Below are 20,616 nucleotides of genomic sequence, written 5' to 3' on the forward strand. Positions count from 1 at the left end.
TACCAAAGGGGTTTTGGGATTCACTGGGGTCAAACAGGAAAATAAAGTACATATAGAGATATAAATGAGTTGAGGAATGAAAGAATCTTAAATCATTTGATGAACAATACCTTTTATAATCACCCCTTTGGAACTTTTTTTCACATTGATTTCAGCCATCAACTAGTCACATTTATCAGGTCCTGATTTGATGGTGGTTACATTTTATACTTCAATAAACATCAATATCTTATAGCCCAATAAAATTTGATACAAAGCCTATACTATGAGACTAGCCCTGTCTAAAGCCCTGGTGTTATGTGGTTCACTGATCAAATACTGAACTCAAATAAAAGAACAGAAAGAAATGGCAGTTTTTACTTCAGCAAAAGCATAAACTTAAAGGGAGAAATGACAAAAATGGAATTGAAAATGTAGGACAAAGGGAATGGGCAGAAATGCAGAGTATGTTGAAACTGTGAAGAAAGAGTGGAAAATAATTAATAGTAATTATTATTAATAAAAAATTTCAAGCAGTTTCCTAGATATACTAAATGATAACAGAGAAATACAATTATGAATACAAACGGAAGAGAAAAAAATAGATAAATCAGTGTACAAAAGTGATAATGTATTTGACAGAAGTACTGAATCTCAACAAGAAATTCCCAGGATAAAAACAAGGGAAAGGGCTTCCCTGGTGGTGCAGTGGTTGAGAGTCCACCTGCCGATGCAGGGGACACGGGTTCGTGCCCCGGTTCGGGAGGATCCCACATGCCGCGGAGCGGCTGGGCCCATGAGCCATGGCCGCTGAGTCTGCGCATCCGGAGCCTGTGCTCCACAACGGGAGAGGCCACAGCAGTGAGAGGCCCGCGTACCGCAAAAAAAAAAAATAAATAAAAAATAAAAAACAAGGGAAAGTGCTATCGAGAGAATTTATGTTTAGTTGTTAACTGCAGCTAACCCAGCATTAAATAAAACTTTTGAGGGACCATAGTTTGAAATTCTTTTTTTTTTTTTAAAGAAGATGTTGGGGGTAGGAGTTTATTAATTAGTTTATTTTTGCTGTATTGGGTCTTCGTTTCTGTGCGAGGGCTTTCTCTAGTTGTGGCAAGTGGGGGCCACTCTGCATCGCGGTGCGTGGGCCTCTCACTATCGCGGCCTCTCGTTGCAGAGCACAGGCTCCAGACGCGCAGGCTCAGTAGTTGTGGCTCACGGGCCTAGTTGCTTCACGGCATGTGGGATCCTCCCAGACCAGGGCTCGAACCCGTGTCCCCTGCATTAGCAGGCAGATTCTCAACCACTGCGCCACCGGGGAAGCCTGTATTTTGAAATTCTTATTGGAAATTATTCAGTAAATGATGTTGGGGTTTTCTGGATTGATATCTAACTTTTATACCAGGATAAATTTCATATGGATATAAGATGTAAATGTTGTAAACAAAACAATAAAATGCCAGAAGAAACCATGGAAGAACTTGTGTATAAGGAAGGCTTTTCTGAGAGCAAATAAGAATACTTTTTAAAATCCTGAAGCCATAAAGCAGAGAGCATTAAAAAGTATTAAAAAGCAAAAATATATTATAAATTTAGCCGAGTTCTTTCCTAACCCTTCATATTTTCATACTGGAAATTCATGATTTTAGATTGTTTTATTTTAGATTGTTTGTCTTCTCCTTGATTCCTTTAGATGTCCTTATCCAACTCTGCTGAATCTTTCTTGAGATTGATCAACATCACTTCAGGTAGGATGGGAGGTGGTCCTGAAGGAGGGTGAGATAATGCAGTAGTGACTATCCTGTTACCGTCAAGTGAGGCCTGTTCTGCTGAGGTGTATTATACTGGGTAATTGACTTTTAATTCATTGTTTCACTCAGTAACCTATAATTACTCAGAAAGCAAGGTATTATTTGACACCAGGTATTTGTGCCCAGTAAGCATGAGGGGCAAAGGCAGAGTCACCACAGCAGTTTGGTGGTGAGAAGGGTTGGTAGGAGTTTTAGATGGCTAAAACAAGGTTTTGCAAAAGTTACAAAGCTCTGTCTATTAGCATAGTGTTATTGAAACTGGCCCTCTTCATGGGAACATGTCCTTCTGAGTTCCTGCCCTGTGTTGTTGTCTGTATTGGTTCAGCTATTCTAAAGGGACTCAAACCAGTAGTGGATTAAACAACATTTAGTTTTAACTGTCTCCTAAATAAAAATCCCAGCTGGGTTGGTGGCTTTGCTATCCAATTTCAGGGCCCAGGCTTCTTCTATCTTCTTACTATATTTACCTTAAAGTGATCAGATGAACCACTGTCATATTTACACTGAGCCAGAAAAGCAGGATAAGAGGAAGGAGAAAGCATCTCCCCTGATTTTAAGGCACTACTTTAAGGGAATAATTTAGAAGCAGCGCACATCAGTTCTCCTCATACTCAGAACTTATTTGCATGGCCATATTCAGCAGGAAAGGAGGCTGTAAAATGTAGAAAATGTAGTCTTAATGTGTACAGTCGTATGTATATCTAAAAATTCTACCACTAAAGAAAAGGAAAATGGATACCAAGGCACAATTAGCAATCTCTGCAATGATGTCTGTGTGTAGTAAGACACACTTGTTATTAATTATAGAGAAACTTGTGTCCTTTGACCTGGGTCAGTTGGTGGCTTTCTGTCATTCACTAAATGCCTTGTGAAAATAATGGATAATTTTTCTGTTACTTTATGTTACTGCCATCCAGTTCATGCTATTCTACTATATCCAGACATTAGTCTCATCAATCTATTCTTATTGGCATGGCTCTTCATTATCTGGAAGAACTTTTAATCCTGTGTAATCTTAGTGAATTTCATTTTATACTTTCCACTTTTAAATTATTTTATAAACACGATGGTTACCACACTTTTAATACTCTTCTGCTTAAAGAAGTTCTTTTTGCCCTCTTTCAGTAACACCTGTTTCTAAGTCAGTACTCTAACCACTGTAATAGATTTTCCTGGACTTCATTCAGACTCTTTTCAAAAAATAATTTGAACTTTTGAAGATTTTAAATTGTGAAAGTAATATCCACTGTTTTCCCTTTTTCGTCAACTTTTTCAGTCCCTTAAACATGTCTAGAAGCAAACATCCAAAAATTGTACTAGGGATCATTTCGCTTGCTTCCTCATTGTTACCCCTTCCTTAGTGTTCAGAAACTCTACCCACCATTAGAGTTTCCACTAGTTAAGTATGAAGTAGGACTTCTGATGTCTATTTCACATGGCAAAATTTATAGTTAATTGATAGGAGTTACGTTTTTTCTCTTAAATTAATTCAGAGTAGAAGAATGGCAAGTCTGCAGTGGACGTTTAGCATGTCTCTGCTTAACCTTCAAGTCCCCACTATAGTATAGTTCACCATTTATTATAATGAGGAATAAAATTTAACCTTGTTTATAATATATAAAGTATTCCAGTCAGAATGCCTACTTTGATTTTTATACAGAAGCCCTGCCAACCGTACTGCCTTGGAAATCTGAACAAAGATGAACACAGACATTTCATCCATGATACATAACGAGCATTATTCTCCATGAAGCTATATTAGAAAATGATATATATAAGAAAATGATATTAGAAAATGATATATATAAGGTACTATTTATCTTTTGAATTACTGTTATGTAAAAATCTCTTGTTGTTATGTTATTTGTCCAGCCTTAAAGTAACTACATAATCATGCATAGTTGAAAATTTTGGCTAAAAACAGCTTACAGTTCACCAAAATATGCCTTTATATGGCCATTGTTTGGTAATGGAAATTGGACAAGACATTTTGGAGTTAAACAAGTAATGCAAATGTTAGAGTACTTCATCTAAAGTTTACATTTAAGGTAGATAAAGTAGGTAAAAAATCAGGAAGGCTTAATTATAGTTACTAAGGGCAATGGATTCAGCTCTAGGCTTGGGGAACTTGGAGAGAGCTATGGGACACAGTTGATGAGAGTATGAACAGGACAGGGAAAGAAAATTATTCTCCATTTGATTTGCATCACTATATCTTTTAGGATCTACACAGAAGTCTAGACTTGAACCCCAAAATTGCCTACTGCCCAGAATGGGCAGTCAAGTTCTTTGGGCCACTGTTGTCCTCTTAGTGCTGTAAAATTGTCCTGCATAGGGGCTCAAAGATATGCACTGGGTTTGTACTGTGATATCATAGTAGCGATTAGCATAAAAATCCAGGTGTGACTCACATCTCCCACTTCTTAAGTCAGAATATATAGAATTTTGAAAAATGATGCAGATGCTTTTAATCAATCATTTCATAAGAATTTGCAAATAATAATGTCCACCACCACTACTTCCACTGTTCTCAACTATTGACGACAACAATTCCAAGAAATTTTAAAGCTTCTCTTTATAGTTACTTTATAGTGAAGTAATAACTTATCGATCATCTTGGTACTGTGAGAATCTTGTAAAACAATTGTGGGAAAGTTTTCTAAAAGGATATTTAGATCTTGAAGGATGAGTAACTGTTTGGCTAACAGATGGAAAAGCTAGTGCCCTCAGAGTGAAAATCATGTGCCATGGCAAGGAGGAAATGAAAGCACCGAATTACATACAAATTTTAATGTGAGTGGGGAATTCTATATAGTTTTTAAAACAAGGGGGAGAAAAGCCATTTCTGCAGTGCTTGGCTCCAGATAATAAAGGTCAGTGGAAGAAACTGTTGTAAAGTTATGATAAGAGGCAAATTTAAGGTAGGGAAATACCACTCATCTAATATGCTTAGAAACCAAGGACCATCACAGCAGATGAAGGATGATGACAGTAGGGATTGGGCAGTGTGAATTTGGACCTGTTGGAAAGGTGCTCATCTAGCTATGAAGATGTTTGATCTCACTCTTCTGAGCAGCACCTTGTTTCACAAATGAAGGAACTTAACACCTAGAATAGTTAAAGTTCCTATAGGGGCTTCCCTGGTGGCGCAGTGGTTGAGAATCTGCCTGCCAATGCAGGGGACATGGGTTCGAGCCCTGGTCTGGGAAGATCCCACATGCTGCGGAGCAGCTGAGCCCGTGAGCCACAACTACTGAGCCTGCGCGTCTGGAGCCTGTGCTCCGTAACAAGAGAGGCCGCGATAGTGAGAGGCCCGCGTACCGCGATGAAGAGTGGCCCCCGCTTGCCGCAACTAAGAGAAAGCCCTCGCACAGAGACGAAGACCCAACACAGCCAAAAAAAATTAAGTAAATAAATAAATTTAAAGGGTAAAAAAAAAAAAAAATTCCTATAGCCTCTACACCTAGAGTAGTTAAAATTCCTATAGCTTCTACACCTAGAATAGTTAAAGTTCCTAGCCTCTCTATGCAGTGTGTGGTCCCTGGACCTGCAGCACTGGATTCACCTGGGACTGTATTTCAGATTCTTAGGCCCTGCCCCAGATCTACTGAAAACAGACTCTGCATTTTAACAAAAGACCCAGAGGATTGCTATTAGATTTTTGGAAACGCTAGCCTGAAGGTAACTGAGCCGTACACCTAGGGGGCTCTGACTCTGCTTCCATTGAATTCCTCCGTTACTGTTATATCTTGCTGCTTTGATAGACCCCATGGGCACATTACTTCCACGGCTCTTTAAGGTTAATCTTAAGAGAGGTCTAGGAAAGTGCCCAACCCGCCAGTGACATCTTAAAATCCTGCCAGCCAATGGCAAAGTGAGATCCCTCTGGGATTTCGGCGACCAAAGCAAGTTTTCTGGTTCCTCTGATGACACCTGCGATCCTGGGGTTCTTTCACCAGACGCCTGCAGCTTCGGTTGAGGTTGCCAACTCGCCAGCTTGGGCGGCGCCAAAGCCGGCTGGGCTGGAGGCTAGCGATCAGCGTCTGGCGGTTGCCGAGCGACGGGGTCCACGCTAATCCTCGGTCAAATCTGCAAAGGTTTGCGGGATACCTAGAGCACGGCTATGGAGTCCGAGAGGAGCTCACTCATGGCCTGGGACTTGGAGACGCCAAAGAAGGATATGTAGCTGCGGGTGACCCCGTCGGAAGTGAAGTTCCTGGACGCGATGGCAGGGAGGGTCTACCTCCTCCCAATTACCGTGCACAATCTCGGCCGATACAGCCAGAAGATCCGGTTTCAGGAGCCTGTCAAGCCACAGGTAACACACCCAGGGGTGTTGAGAGCAGGACCTCAGGAGGGCCGCCATCCGAGAATGCCTACCCACCTGGGCACCTGCTTTGTCCTGGGGAGTAGGCGCCCGGCTCCTGCGGGCAGGATTGAGCTTCCTGGGGAGCAGCGATTTAGTGTGCTGGCTTTTTGTTTTGTTTTGATGTTTTTTCCTTTCTGCTTGGGGCTGGGAGACAGGGTGGAGAAAAGTCGATCTGGAACCTCCCAATTTCTTCATTGGGAGTTTGGAAAGAAGGGAAGAGGATTTCACGTCTGTCTCCTCTTAACAGCCCAGAATCTATGCTTCATGATACTGTAGAATTATGGCAACAGATTCTCTATTAACTACCCTTTGGATCATAAAGTGCCTGTTACTCCAGATACTGTAGGATAGTGGAAAGGTTTATTATTTCGTATTCTAACAAACATTTGTTGAGAACCTGCTACAAAATAGGGAGTAAGTGTTAGGGATGTAAAATGGAGAGAGTCCTGCCCTCATAAGACTTAGAAACTAATGAGGGAATTAGTAGTAATAATCAGCAAAATTAATGTTCTGAGAGGCTATCCCTATCTTCTGATTTAAAAGTTGACAGAACTTCATCTCTATCTCACTGTTATTTTAGATTATCTGTGTAAATGGATGGCTATTAGTTTACTGTGATCATCTGTTCTTAGGGAAAGTTGATATAGGACAGGTGAAACGAATTTTTGATATGTACGTGATGAATAACTGCATTTTTTTGTGGGATAGTTCTAATGATAATGATACTGAATGCAGCTGGACTTCTATATGCAGAAATGGAAAGGTATCTATGATTTAATTAAAATCACACATATTTGTTTGTATACATATAGATAAATGTATGGTAGTGATTAGGAGGGCAATGAGAAAAAGGACTTTTATGTTCTACTTTTTACACTTAGAAAATTGATGTACTGTGTACCTACACTAAAGTGCACAAATCTTGAAAGCAAACCTTGATGAATTTTTATATACATATATCTCCACGTAGCCACCACTTGGATCAAATCATAGAATATTTCCAGCACTCCAGAAGGTTCCCTATAGTACGTGGAGTAATTACCCCATGGAGGTGACCACTACACTAATTTGTAATGAACCAGATTAATTTTGTCAGTTCTTGAGTTTCATATAAATGGAATCATTCTTTATTGATTTTTGTGTGTACATGTTTTAACAATAGTGATGTGTTTATTTTGTAATAAAAGTGTACATCACAGGGACTATTAACTACTCTTTAAATCAAGAAGTACCTGATTACTCCAAACACTGTAAAATTCGGGGAAAAGTTTATTATTTCATTAACTCACTACATATTTATTGAACAATTGAATGTATATCTGAAAATATTTTCTTTTAAAACTCAGGCTGGAAGCAAATCCCAGATGTGGGCAAACACTAGTTTATGGATGTCCAGGAGGCACTTGTATGGGTGGTTTTTATGAAGTCAGAAGAAAAATAATATAATTAGTTTTACTGTGGTTTTTATTTAGAGGTCTTGACATTGGCAAGAGAATGGCCAGACAGGTTTACTAGTTAGAGGCCAAGGCCATGAGTTCAATATCTGTTGTAAGATCATGATATGCACTCCTGGTCCTTCACAGGCATAAAGGGAATTAGGGAAGGGATAGATTAGCAAAAAGTATATTAACTGTCTTGGAGGAAGAAAGAAAAAATAAAAACAGGGTGCTACGTAAAGGGCATTGTCATCATCACTATTGTAATTATTTAGGAAATGATTCTCTTAACACACAGCAGTGCTTGTTTTCCACCCCGTTTTCCAAGATCCTGCCTTGCCTATGTATTGAGTACCCACTATGTGCCATATGCAGTGCTAATGCCACCTACTGTGGGTTGCTGTTAGAAAATTAAGACACAGTCTTTATCTTCAGTGTTTTGCTGACTTGTGTGGCCTTTGGTTCTGTCAGGCCAGTCTTACTTGTAATTGTCCTCTTACCCCCATGGCTCAGACTTCCTTTTCTTTTGACCCATGTTTTCATTCCTTCCTCCTGCAAGAATCACCGCCTTCCAAATCCCACCCATCTTTTAGGGTCAAAGTGAGTTCTCATTTTCTGAAACAAGTCTTCTCTTATATTATCTCCAAATTATTTCTCCCCTACTGGATACTAATTGCATTTACAGACATTCATTATAGCTTGGACTTGAATCCAGATGGCTCCTGGTAACTGTTACTTTCACCTCAATGGTCAGTTCATAAGCTCCTAAGAGAAGGGGTGGTGCCTTACACACCTTTGCAGACCACTCAGAGTGCTGAGAAACTTGTGGTTTGGGCACATGCTGCTGAAGTACTAGTTGCCCTTCTTATTTAAAGGAAGACGGTCAAACCTGTTATGTGGACTTCCAGCACCCAAAGACCTATGTGAGGAATAATCTATCCCTTGTTTTCTTACTGTTTGGTGATGGATGGGGGTTGAGAGTTGGGCTGTGGTAGTTATGAGGTGTCAGAATCATTGTTTGCTGGAAGTATGATGCTTTCAGACCAGTGGTATCAACACATCACTCCAGTTCTCTGTAGCTCTCATTGCTGGAAAGCCCTGCTTAGACTCAGTCTGACATTAAAAGCCCTGAATAATTAATTTCAACTTGACCTCCATTGTTACTCACTGAAGCTCTTTGCCCAGCAAGGCTAGCTTATTAGCTGCCTGCTGAGAGATTATTTTGCTTATTCTTTTCTCTGCGTGTGCCTGAGATATTCCCGCCTCCATAGGGAGCACCTTTCTTGCTTCTTCTCTACCTTTTACATCCATCCTCTAACCCTGCGTTGAGTGTACTCCTTCTTAGCCCACAGTAATCATGTTCTCTCATGGATTTTCATGATACTTATGTCTGCATCACTCGTATGACACTTGATTAGTCCCTGGCTTACATTATTTAATTTTCAAGGGGTATATAGTCTGCTTCTTTAAAGAGATTATATACTCAGGAGATTCTGTCTAGTTGTGGGGAAAGAGCTTAAGTTTTAGAGTCAGACAGATGTGTGCTTTGAGTTCTCACTGACACAGTGACCTTAGGTATTAATTGCACCTACAGGTCCCAGTTTCTCATCTCTACACTGGGAGCCTTAATATCAGCCTTACAGGGCTGTAGAAGTGTATTAAGTGAGCTGATAGACATCAAATGCTTTACCTACCAGACGTACTCAACACAAAGCAGTTCTTCTCTTTCCCCCTTCAGATTTTTCCTGGAGTCTAGCAAATGTTTTTCAAGAACAAAAGTTCTTTTTCCTCATTGGTCTATTCCTTTTTATATTTCCTCCAAGTTATGAAGTCCAAGTCCTTATGCAGAAAGTATATAAAATGATGTATGTATTTATGATTGTATGTATGTGTGCATGTTTATATTGTGTATGTATTTAGACTGAGTAACATTTTCATTAGATTGCTCTTCCCTTTTTTTCTGTATTCTGGTACCTCATACTTCTAAAGGAGCCCACAAGCATTTACATATTTCTTGACTGACTGCATTTTCAGTTTCAGTTTGTGTACCATTAAAAGCATATCTGAAGCATCTAGAATCTGATAGGTATAGATATGGTCATTAAGTCTTTGCCTTTAGGGCAGGAATATTGCCTATGTCTTGATATATCTCTTGAAATAATGTATACTCCTAACTACAGTTGCTCATACTATTTTCTTATTAGGACTTAAGATGTATAATTTGATTTTTTTTCCCTACCACTGAAGTTCAAACTGATTTTGACCAATCTGGATTAAAGCACTTGCTTCTGGCCTTCAGACGACAGCTATGGTGGAGTATCATCCTGATAAGAATGAAGACACTTTTGACCAACTTCTTATTTCAATAGGAAATAAAACAATAGAGATCCCTCTAATTGGGTATGTATTCTTCATATTTCATGCTAATATTTTGAGCACTCTTCAAATATTAAGGGTCATAGTAATATTTTGTATTTTCTATGACTAATAGGGCTTTTTTTATCTAGAGTTTCCTTACAACTGAACTTAAAGAACAAATTTTTAGCAAATTGTAGTGTTCAAAACAAATGGAAGACTAGTTTTCCATTATTTTTTTATTAAAATCATTAAAAAATGTCCAACAATTGCATGTTTTCTTTTTTTCCCGTTGAACTCGCACCCTATTTTATTTCCACCATATTTTCTGTACCTTTTGATAGCAAGATTTATTAAAGAATGCTATTTTTGCTGTCTCTACAATCTTACTTTCCATTCTCACTCCAGCAAACTCCAGAGGGGCTGTTTTCCCCAGCTTTCCAGTGAAGTAGCTCTTGCATATTGCCAGTCTGTTGGTACCTCCTTTGCCTTTATCTTACTCCATTTCTCAGAAGCATTAGACACAATTAACCATTACTGCCTTTGTGGGTCACTTTATTCTCTTGATTTCCTTGCTACTACACCTCTTCAATGATTGTTCCTTCTCATCCTATGTTATTTTTTTTTTAATTGAAATACAATTGACATATAACATTGTGTAAGTTGAAGGTGTACATGTTGATGTGATACATTTATATATTGCAATATATTACTACCATAGGGTTGGCTAACACCAGTATCACATTACATAGTCATCATTTCTTTCCTGTGGTGGGAACAATTAAGATCTAGTCTGTTAGCAACTTTGAAGTTTATAATACATTTTTGTTGCCTATGATCACTATGCTGTATGTTAGCTCTCTGGGACTTATTTATCTACTAGTTCCCAGTTTGTACCCTTAAACAGTATCTCTCCAATTCTTCTACCCTCCAGCCTCTGGTAACTACCCTTCTACTTTCTGTTTTTATGATGGATGCATTCCTAAATTAATTATTGTGAACCCATATTCACATTTTAATTTAATTTTAAATTATTGTCATATTTACTTCACAGAATTTTAAATAATGCAGATGTTTGGCTTCAAAAACTCAAAATGGTGTTTTTTTGAGATTGGCTGAAAAATATGGACTGATATAATGAATACAGAACTAAGTAACTGGGTTGCAGATTAACTTTAATACAAATAATTTTTTTTAATACTAATAATTTATTTGACCAGGACATTGTGCTTTTCATTTTATATTGAAATAAGTATAGTTCTGTTCATTATAAAATTACCCGTTAGAGCTGCTGTTAAAATTTTTGTGTTTTTTTTCACATACATACATGCATGATCCTTCTTTTCCCCAGCAAAATATGATTCCATAGGTGTTATTCTTTTGTCTCTGTTTATCTGGCACCAGCAGAATTAATATTAGAATGTTAATATTTAATATTAATATTGGTATTAGATATAAGTCTTTTTATAATTTCCCTTGCATTTTTTTATTTTCATAAACTAAATTTAGATGTGCAATTATTTGGGTTCTCAGTGTTGTTGAGAAGTTCTGCTTTCTCACAACATCACATTCTGCATAGGAATCAAACAGCTGACACATGTTAGGAAAGGAATAAGCTACTCCTTTGCGTCATTGGAAGGTATTTATTTAGCTATCAGAGCATCCCCGAGTTTGGAGACCACTGGTACTTGGCATGAGTGTGTTGGTCATTCCCCTCTCCAGAATTTCCTTCAACTCTGATCCTTAGTCAGGGTTCAACTGGTAACTCATCTTGCAGAAGGCATTTGGAGTCAAGAGGCACTTCTGATAGGTGGCTAGATACTTTATTGTCCTTAGAGGTCAACTGTCCTGACGTGTTGTGGTGCATATGGGGCCAGAAAATGTTTTTTATACGAGGAGAAGAGAAACCAGTAGGAAAGCCAGAGAAACTGTTATATATTGCCATTTTACCACACCCTTACTGCTAAGGTTAAACCATATATATGTGTATGCATGTATGTACATGTATATGTGTGTGTATGTGTGAAGATTCTTAAGAAATTCTTCTTAAGATACTTTTCCACATCTAGCTAGAGAAAAAGTGTGAAAAAACGTTCAGCTTCACATCTTATATTGTTTGTGTGACTGGTTCCTCTTTTAGATCCTGTAAACTATTAATGCAATTATGTATACACATATAAATATATTGTAAGGAGATGTACAAGGTCATTGATCTTTTCCTGTCACAAAATTACAATCTCTATGAGAAGAACATGGGTATTTCTTAGACTATGCAGCATAAGTAGGACATTCCTGGCTGATCTCTGGAATGTCTGTACCTATCCAGTAATACACAAACACATATAAACACAGATCCCAGAAAGAAGGCCCAGACCACCAATGTATAGGCAGTATTTGTAAATGTTTTGTTCAGGTATTTTTATTTATGAATTTTAGTGTGTTTGTATGTATATATGATTGTATGTATGTATGCATTTATGCTTTGGAGGTTGTATCCTAAGTGGAGTAAATTACTTAATTCATGTGTCTGGCACATAACCTTAGGGCTCAATAAAGATTAGTTATTACTATATTTATTACTGATGCTGTTGTTATCGTTGTTAGGTTTCTAAGGTAATGTACTTGAAGTCTAACAAAATGGATTCAAGTTTAAGTTCCCCAGCGTTATATCCAGATAATTCCTTAGATAAATCATTTAAGCTTTTTAAGTCTTTGGCTTTTCATCTGTAACCTAGGAGCCGTAATATTTACCTACCTTTCAGGAAATTTGTTAATATCAAACAGAATAATATACTTAATGGTGCTTTATAAACTATAAATTATTATCCAGATATATATGTATATATATATCATTATGAGATGTGTATTTAGGATTAGAATGGATTTTTTAAATGCTTATGAAAACATATGCTACAGATACGCTACAGTGAGTCCTTTAAATTGGCGACACACATGGAAAATCAATTGTATCCTTTTGTTCTTAGGCCTTGTTTTAGTCCCCAAGTGATATTTTATAGTATCATAGCTCCTTTTATTTCATCAGATTTGGACCATCCAAACTAGTTTACTTTGTTCAGATAACTTGCACCCTTTTGGGGTCGGGGGGGGGCAAAAGAATGTATTATAGGCTTAGTAGGAGATTCCAAAACAGAGTTCCAAATACATTTTGAGCTACAAAAATATTGAGATGTGTGGGTAACCTCTCAAGATGAGTACTTGGGAAGGCATACCATGTACTTATGCATAAAGTCTGATTTCTTTATTTAAAATGTGTCTCATTATCTTTTTTTCGTGTCTTTATTTTACAGTTTGTTTTACTGACAGATGTGCCACCAGCAGACCTATAAGGAAACTGAAATATCTTTTTAGGAGTTAAGATAAAAATATCTAAATATATCCCCCTGTGGATTTAACCATGAGGTTATAGTTGTTAAAATTCATCATATGGGGCTTCCCTGGTGGGGCAGTGGTTGAGAGTCCGCCTGCCGATGCAGGGGACACGGGTTCGTGCCCCGGTCCGGGAAGATCCCACATGCCGCGGAGCGGCTGGGCCCGTGAGCCATGGCCGCTGAGCCTGCGCGTCCGGAGCCTGTGCTCCGCAACGGGAGAGGCCACAACAGTGAGAGGCCCGCATACCGTAAAAAAAAAAAAAAAAAAAAATTCATCATATCGTCCTCTTTTCTCCTCTTCTAGGTTGATTCTATCCTGTCAACTGGAAATTGAGTCAGAAGTTAATTTTGGGACATTGGTTGCCAATAGTAAAGTATATTGTAAAGAGATTAATATCATTAACCATGGCAGAGTACCAGGTAAATACTTTCTGTCATATAAATTAACTTACACTTTTGGAAGAAAATTGGTACTGTTTGAAATATATACCTTCTGCAATTAATGGATTCTCTGATTCACCCTACCCCTCCAGAAGAATTATGTTATTTGAAAAGGCTCAAAACTGAAGGTCCTTAAGTAGGATGACTGTAAAAGACTGATAGGTAATATCAGGAAAGATGAATCTACATCCTTATGATTCTTATTAATACAACCTGACTCTCAGATGACTGATGATCTCCCTGAGGATAGGAGGCAAGGTGGTGTCATGGAAGTGACATAGTCCTTAGAGCTTTCCAGAGATAGAATCAGGACACAGTGCCTTACTAGCTGTGTGATCTGGGGCAAGTATCTTTAAGGACATTGAACTTCAGATTCCTCATTTATAAACTGGCTGATAAAATATACTGTGTTAATTATGTATGTACTTAAGGTTGTAATATGGTACTTGACTTATCACAAGCACTCAGTAAATATTTGTTCTTTTTCTCGATCATATTCAACTTTGAATTCACATGATGATCCCTAGAAGGCTCTTACTAACATTTTGTTGAAAGGAAAAGTGCTTCTCTCTTCTCCATACTGGATTATTTCTAGACATTCTTACTGTGACCTAAGAGTTTCCATAAAGGCATAAGTGTGCCTGTGTCTATGTGTGTGTGCGCACATGCATGTGTGTATGCACACTCTTCATTGATGATATACTGTAGGCATAAAATCACTTATCCTTTCATTCACTTGATTGGATGGTCAGCATCTGGGATGCTAAGACTCACATTTTCCCCAAGCTGAGAAGAGGACTAGCTCCAGACAGGGAGGGCATTTCTCTCTGAGACTGCTTGTTGGATACATAAAACAGGTCTTAAATCCAAACCCGTTTTACAGTAAGTGAGGACATTCTTTGGGGTTGCTTGAATGAGCAGTGGGAATTATTAAGACAAAGACAATCTGTCACTTTACTGATTTCTTCTGGGATATGAACAAATAAAACTGATAGTTGTTCCTCACTGAATGTTATTCATATCACTTTCCATGCTTTGGTTTTTAAATGGCTGAATTTCTGACGCCTGTCAGACTGTGGAATATTAGGCTCATTTGTGGGCTGACTCCAGTGTTAAGGATGAACTCTTTTATGGTGATTGACTATGGGCTGTATGGTCCTTTAGATTGTCTGGTTATAGAGCAGTGATATGTAATGGAGAGAATTTTATTTGTATTCTTTTACTTTCCAAAATCTCTCTTAACTGTTGTCCATTCCAAAACCTTTAAAGTTTTGATCATATCCTCTCTTTATTCTAAAATCTCACCAAATTTTACAGTTTTATTACTTATAAAAACTCTCTGTAAGTAAAAAATACATAATTTTAATTGAATATTTAATATTATTTTACTTAATAAAAGTATATGTGTGGACCTGAGTCCCTACATTTTAGGAAAAGTAAGCCACATTGACTTTTAGTATTGTATTAATATTTTGTGTGTGCATAGCATTTGTAGTTAATACTATATTGGTAAATTATAATTGAGTATTATGAAATGTTAATTACTCTTACCTTACTAACTGAAACAAATTGTTATCAATGAAACACATTTTCTTAGTGCCGACTTTGTCCCTCATTTTTGGAGTTGAATGATATTATTTTTTCCACCCTTACCAAAATTGATAGTATGTTTTATATTCACAGTAGCAAGTGCCCGTAAAGTGACATAAAGTCCTCATTACCCACAAGCACAATATATAAATATTCATGAGAATTATAATGCATTTTCATGAAGAAAAACACTTAGGCAGAAAATAGATTCAGCAACCAAAGATGATTTTAATAAAATTTTCAAAAAGGATTTTATGTGACAAATATTTTATAGTTTTAGAGTCAAAGATCAAGTGTTTACAAACGTATATGTGTACTTAAGAGGACATTAAAAAGCCACATTCAGCAGATTCATGATTTGTGTAGCTTTGTTTTCTCTCTCTGGTAGTGTCACTGAGGTTATTATCTTCAGTTTTATAGAAGCCAGAGTTTATGTAACAACTTCATGATGTTTTATTTTAATAGTCTATTATGGAGTAACCATCCCTAGATTTAGCTGAAAGTTGTTGAATACATTTTGTTGTCTTGCCCCTTATAAGAATGTTTCCTAAATTTACAAAGTAGTGCTTGTCTTTTCATCTTGAAAAGACATGGTTTAATCTTTAAGATGTTTCTAATATTAGTGTTTTGTGAGCTGGGGAACTCCATGTTCTCTTTTATGTCTTTATTGTTTCTCGGTTTTTATCATTGAAGATTGAAATTAGCATGCCTTGAATTGTACACATTTCCCTCTTCCCCTCTTGAATCTTTGGGTACTTTTTCTACTACTGTGTTATGATGTAGAATAGTCTTTAAAGTCTCTAGTGTGATCTTTACACACCATTTCTGGGTTTGAACAGCTACCTTAGGACTCCTTTAGGTTTTGGGGGGTTATTTTGCCCCAAATATATGACCTTTCTCTTGCTCTTAATGTCTGCTGTCCTCCTTCCCCTGATCATCAGCATCATCTCTCTACATCACTGTCTAGAAAAGCCTGGCATCATCTGTAAACCAGAACATTTGCTAAATTGGACCAGACCCAGGAGTGGTCCTCAGAATCCTCTCTAACTACCCAGAGAAGCACCCACTACTTATTGTCAATGCATTTTTTTGTTTTGTTTTCATGGAAACTGATGTCATGAAATCTCAACATACTTTTCATGCATAACACAATGTTAGGCATATACCAGGCATTCAGTAAGCCTTCATTTAACTGATTTGACCTGGAGCGAGGTGTTCCAGGTCCCAAATCTTGGTTACAATATTAACTGGCTGGGAGGCCCCAGACAAGGAATTTACACTTCCCGAACATTCATTGCCTCCCTTATACATTAAAGATAAACATAGCGCCTTCCTCCTATAATTGTGGTAATGATTAATAAAATGCTTAGCACACTCTCTGACATATATTAAGTGTTCAGTACATATTCATTATTGATGTTAGAATTATTCTTCTTCTCCCTCCTCCTTAATTCTCTTTTGTGGACTGCTGTCCCTTTTTTCAGTACATTAGAAGTGAGTGTTCCTTAGGATTTGTCATAGACCCTCATGTTTCCTCAGTCACCCTGCTCTCCCTAGGCAATCACTTCCATTCCTGTTACTTCACTGAAGTCTGTACAAGACTTTGCATTTCCTTCAGGTTTTTCAGAGTTAACACATCTAAAACTAAACTCCTCAATGTCTCCCCCAAACTTCTCCTTTTCTGTTTTTCATTGAATGTCACCACCATGTATATGGCCAAGTCAGAAATTTGGCAAATCCTTGACACCTCCCTCCTTTTCACCCTCTACCGCCTTACTCAGTCAACTATTAAATCCTGTCTGTTCACTTCCTTATAGTGTGAGTAATCCTACTTTTCTCTGTCCCACTGTCACTTTTTTACAACAGTCCATAATCTTCTCTTCCCTTATAATTACATCAACCTAAATTATTTGTCTGGAGTCACCTCTTATCTCCTTCTAGTTCATTCTCCACACATCAGCCAGTTTCACATCTAAAAAGAAATGAAAATTTGATGACAAAAAATTCTTCAATGACACCCTTCTCCTAGGATGATGTTCTTGCTCCTGTTGTGAGCAATTAAAAAACCAGTCAAATATTTCATTATTACTAATGATATTAAAGTTACATAAGACACAGTAATGTTTGTGAGCTCACTGTTTTAATATATTTAAAAGATTGAACAATGTTCTTTTGTTAGGGGTTGTTCCTGAATAAGCTTTTGAACCATTCACTTAAAACTCTTTTGTCAAACTACAGAAGGCTCTTTTGTCAAACTACAGAAAAGTGGTTACAGTATAGAAACTATTTCACTGACTCAGACTTAACTCATATAGTTTTCTTTTCCTGGAGAATTGAGTCAATAATATTTATTCATAATGGATATAATTTTACAGAGTTTTGTTTTATATTATGACAGAAAAAAATAAGCCTTAAATATTATGTCATTAGCAAGTCTCTAAAAATGATTGGATTAACAAATTTTGTTACTGTTTGCCTTTTTCATCTGGTCATCTCTGAACCTAAAGTTTTATTATCTTTTATATTTTCAGTACTTTTATTATGCTAATATTACATTCTCCTAAGTTAACTGAATAATTTTGGAAAATGTCATCAAATGTGATTTAAAACTGGTAAATTAGGAATTTTCAAAGTTGTTTATGTTGGCAGCATGCTCATTTGTGTTAATATTGTATAATGATATCAAAGAAACTCATGACTGGTTACCTCCCATTTATTGGACATTTTGAACACTGCTTGGTGCTAGGCACCATGTGGGGTGCCAGGACCACAACGATGAAAAAGAGGTAGTATCTGATCTCACCTGCATGCTCTAAGATAGGCACCAAACATTACCATAAATTATGGACCATTTCTGCTTTCAGAACAAGAAATTTTTGTGGCCTCCTCATATGCTATTTGAGTCTAGAAACCCGTTTCTTTCACCGTTTCCCTATGTGAACTGCATTAATTCGTTTATAGAGTAGTGGTAGTGGCTAGAAGTGTGAGCCCTGTGGTCAGAAACATCCAAGTGAAAATCCCAGCTCTATTAGTTAGTTACTAGCTGTAGTAGTCAACTATTGCTATGTAACAAACCACTCCATAATTCTATATCTTAAAAAAATAATTATTTTTTTAGTTTCTCATTTTTATGCAGAATAGCTGGAATTTGACTAATCTAAGCTGCATGACTCTGCTTCAAGCTGAGGCAGCTGGGGCTGATCTGTTACTCACTGCAGGTCTCTGAGTCAGCTGGGTGGCTCTGCTTCACATTTGCCAATGCTGAGGCACAGGCCAACGGGACAGCAGTTTCTTAAAAGAAACACTTTCCATGGTAGAAGAGCAAGAGAACATCTGGAGATGAAGCTGACATGTTGTCACTTCTAGTCCCATGCTATTTGCCAAAGTAAATCACATGATCAGGCCCCGTCAAGGGGTAGGAAAACATACTTAGTCCACAGGAGGGTAACAGTGAGGATGCAGAGAAGGTTAAAGAATTGGAGTTGATGATCTAATCTATCATAACAGTTGTGTATTTTTGGACAAGTTACTCAACCTTTCTAAGTGTCTGTTTCCTTATTTATAAAATAGAGGTAATGATCTAGCCTGTATCATAGATTTCATTATGAGGACTAAATAGAATAACATATGCACAGCTCTTAGCATAAGTGTCTGAACACAGTAAGCAGACAGAAAATTTTAGCTATTGATGAGGGTTGAGTCCTAACACGAGGCTCACATTTATTGGATGACCCTAGAGACAGGACTTACAATCAAAGCTGTGATTCTTGGTCCACAATAGACCATAAACTCTGTAATGTGTCTCTGTCCTCTACTAAGAGTGTGAACGTTAACATTATAAGGATCCAAATGTAAACCATCTGCTCTTGTTCTCCTTAGGTATGTTTAAAACAGAATACCAGGGCCAGTTACCCATTGTCACTTTTCCAACCAGTGGTATTGTGCAGCCTAAGTCATCAGTGGTTATTAAAGTGGATTTCTGTGCAGGCTGGCCCATAATTGTAAATGAAGTGGCAAAGTGAGTATATACTATGGTTCTTAATTCTAGTGTAGTGCTTAATACTTTCCTCTTTCACTTTTCGTATATGCCTGTTGTATTTGAATGTATGTTAGCTTCTTCTTTCAGTCAGCATTCATTTATTGAGTATCTACTATTTGCCAAGCACTAGGGACTGAAAAATGGGAAGAACCAGAGAATGGCATATGGGTACACCTAACAGGAGCTCCTAGTTTGGATTTTGTTGGAGTGGGGGAGTGGATCAAGAAAGAGCTCCACTAAGGAGGTGATAGTTGAACCAAACACCTGTGGTTGAGTAGAAATTAGCCAGGCAAAGAGCAGTGGTGTGATTTGGGCTGAGTGTGTGTGTGTATGTATGTGTGTCTGTGTGCAGGGGAAGTGGGTATTGGTGATGAGAGTGGGTTAAATGAGTGATTTCAGGCAGTGCAAGTAGAAGACTTGAATTCCTACAGGTTAATAGACAGTGTTACACATCAAGAGATCTGAGGCAAAGAGATGGAGGTGAGGAGTGTTGAGAGATGAGACCAGAAAAACAGAATGGTGCAGGGTCCAGTTAAGGACCTCATAAGACAGCATTTTTTAATGCTATATGTCTCAGTTCATTAGCAGAATGTGCAATCACTATAATGGGTCACCACCAGTATTAAAACAATGAAATAGAAAACATCAGAATGCATCTCACATGGTAAGGGCAAGTGGCGTTTTGTAAAATTTGTTTCGTGTGTGTGTGTGTGTGTGTGTGTGTGTGTGTGTGTGTGTGTGTGTGTTTGTCCTGCATTGTAATGTCAAATGCATTTCTAACTGAAGGTCACAATTAAAAAAATGTTTGAGAAACAGTTGTGAGCCCTGATAGGAGCTTGGGTTTTATTGTAAAGGCTGTGGAATCTCAGGAAGGTTTTAAGATGGGAGTGTCTTGATTAGTTTGCATTTTAGAAAGGTCATGTTGATAGCAGTGTACAAAATCGAGGAGTACAGATGTGGAGTGGATAGCCTGACTAGAAATTCTAATAGTAAAGCAGAAGAGAAATAATGAAGGCCTCATTTAAGGTACAAATTGGGAGTATGGAGGGAGAGAAGTGTGCAGATTGGAGATAATGTTATGGAGGTAGATTTGACTATATTTAGTGACTGGTTATAGAAAGGGAAGGTAAGAGGAGGTTCAGGTCTGTGAGAGAAGATCTTGAGTTCTGTTTTGGAATGCTGGAATTGATTTGCTTTGCAGAATCCTGTG

General features: G+C 37.7%; 1 protein-coding gene across 1 annotated transcript in view; it reads left to right on the forward strand.

The window, feature by feature from the left end:
- The first annotated feature begins 5,910 nt into the window (after nucleotides 1–5,910).
- Nucleotides 5,911–20,616, forward strand: part of CFAP47 (cilia and flagella associated protein 47) — a 489,073-nt gene continuing 474,367 nt past the window's right edge. The window contains 5 exon segments of the mRNA XM_029240167.1: nucleotides 5,911–6,105; nucleotides 9,840–9,866; nucleotides 9,868–9,992; nucleotides 13,641–13,756; nucleotides 19,247–19,385. Coding sequence (XP_029096000.1) covers nucleotides 5,911–6,105; nucleotides 9,840–9,866; nucleotides 9,868–9,992; nucleotides 13,641–13,756; nucleotides 19,247–19,385 — 602 coding nt within the window.

The sequence above is a fragment of the Monodon monoceros genome, unplaced genomic scaffold (assembly GCF_005190385.1).
Source record: "Monodon monoceros isolate NGI ecotype Baffin Bay Population unplaced genomic scaffold, NGI_Narwhal_1 Super_Scaffold_22, whole genome shotgun sequence".
NCBI lineage: Eukaryota > Metazoa > Chordata > Mammalia > Artiodactyla > Monodontidae > Monodon > Monodon monoceros.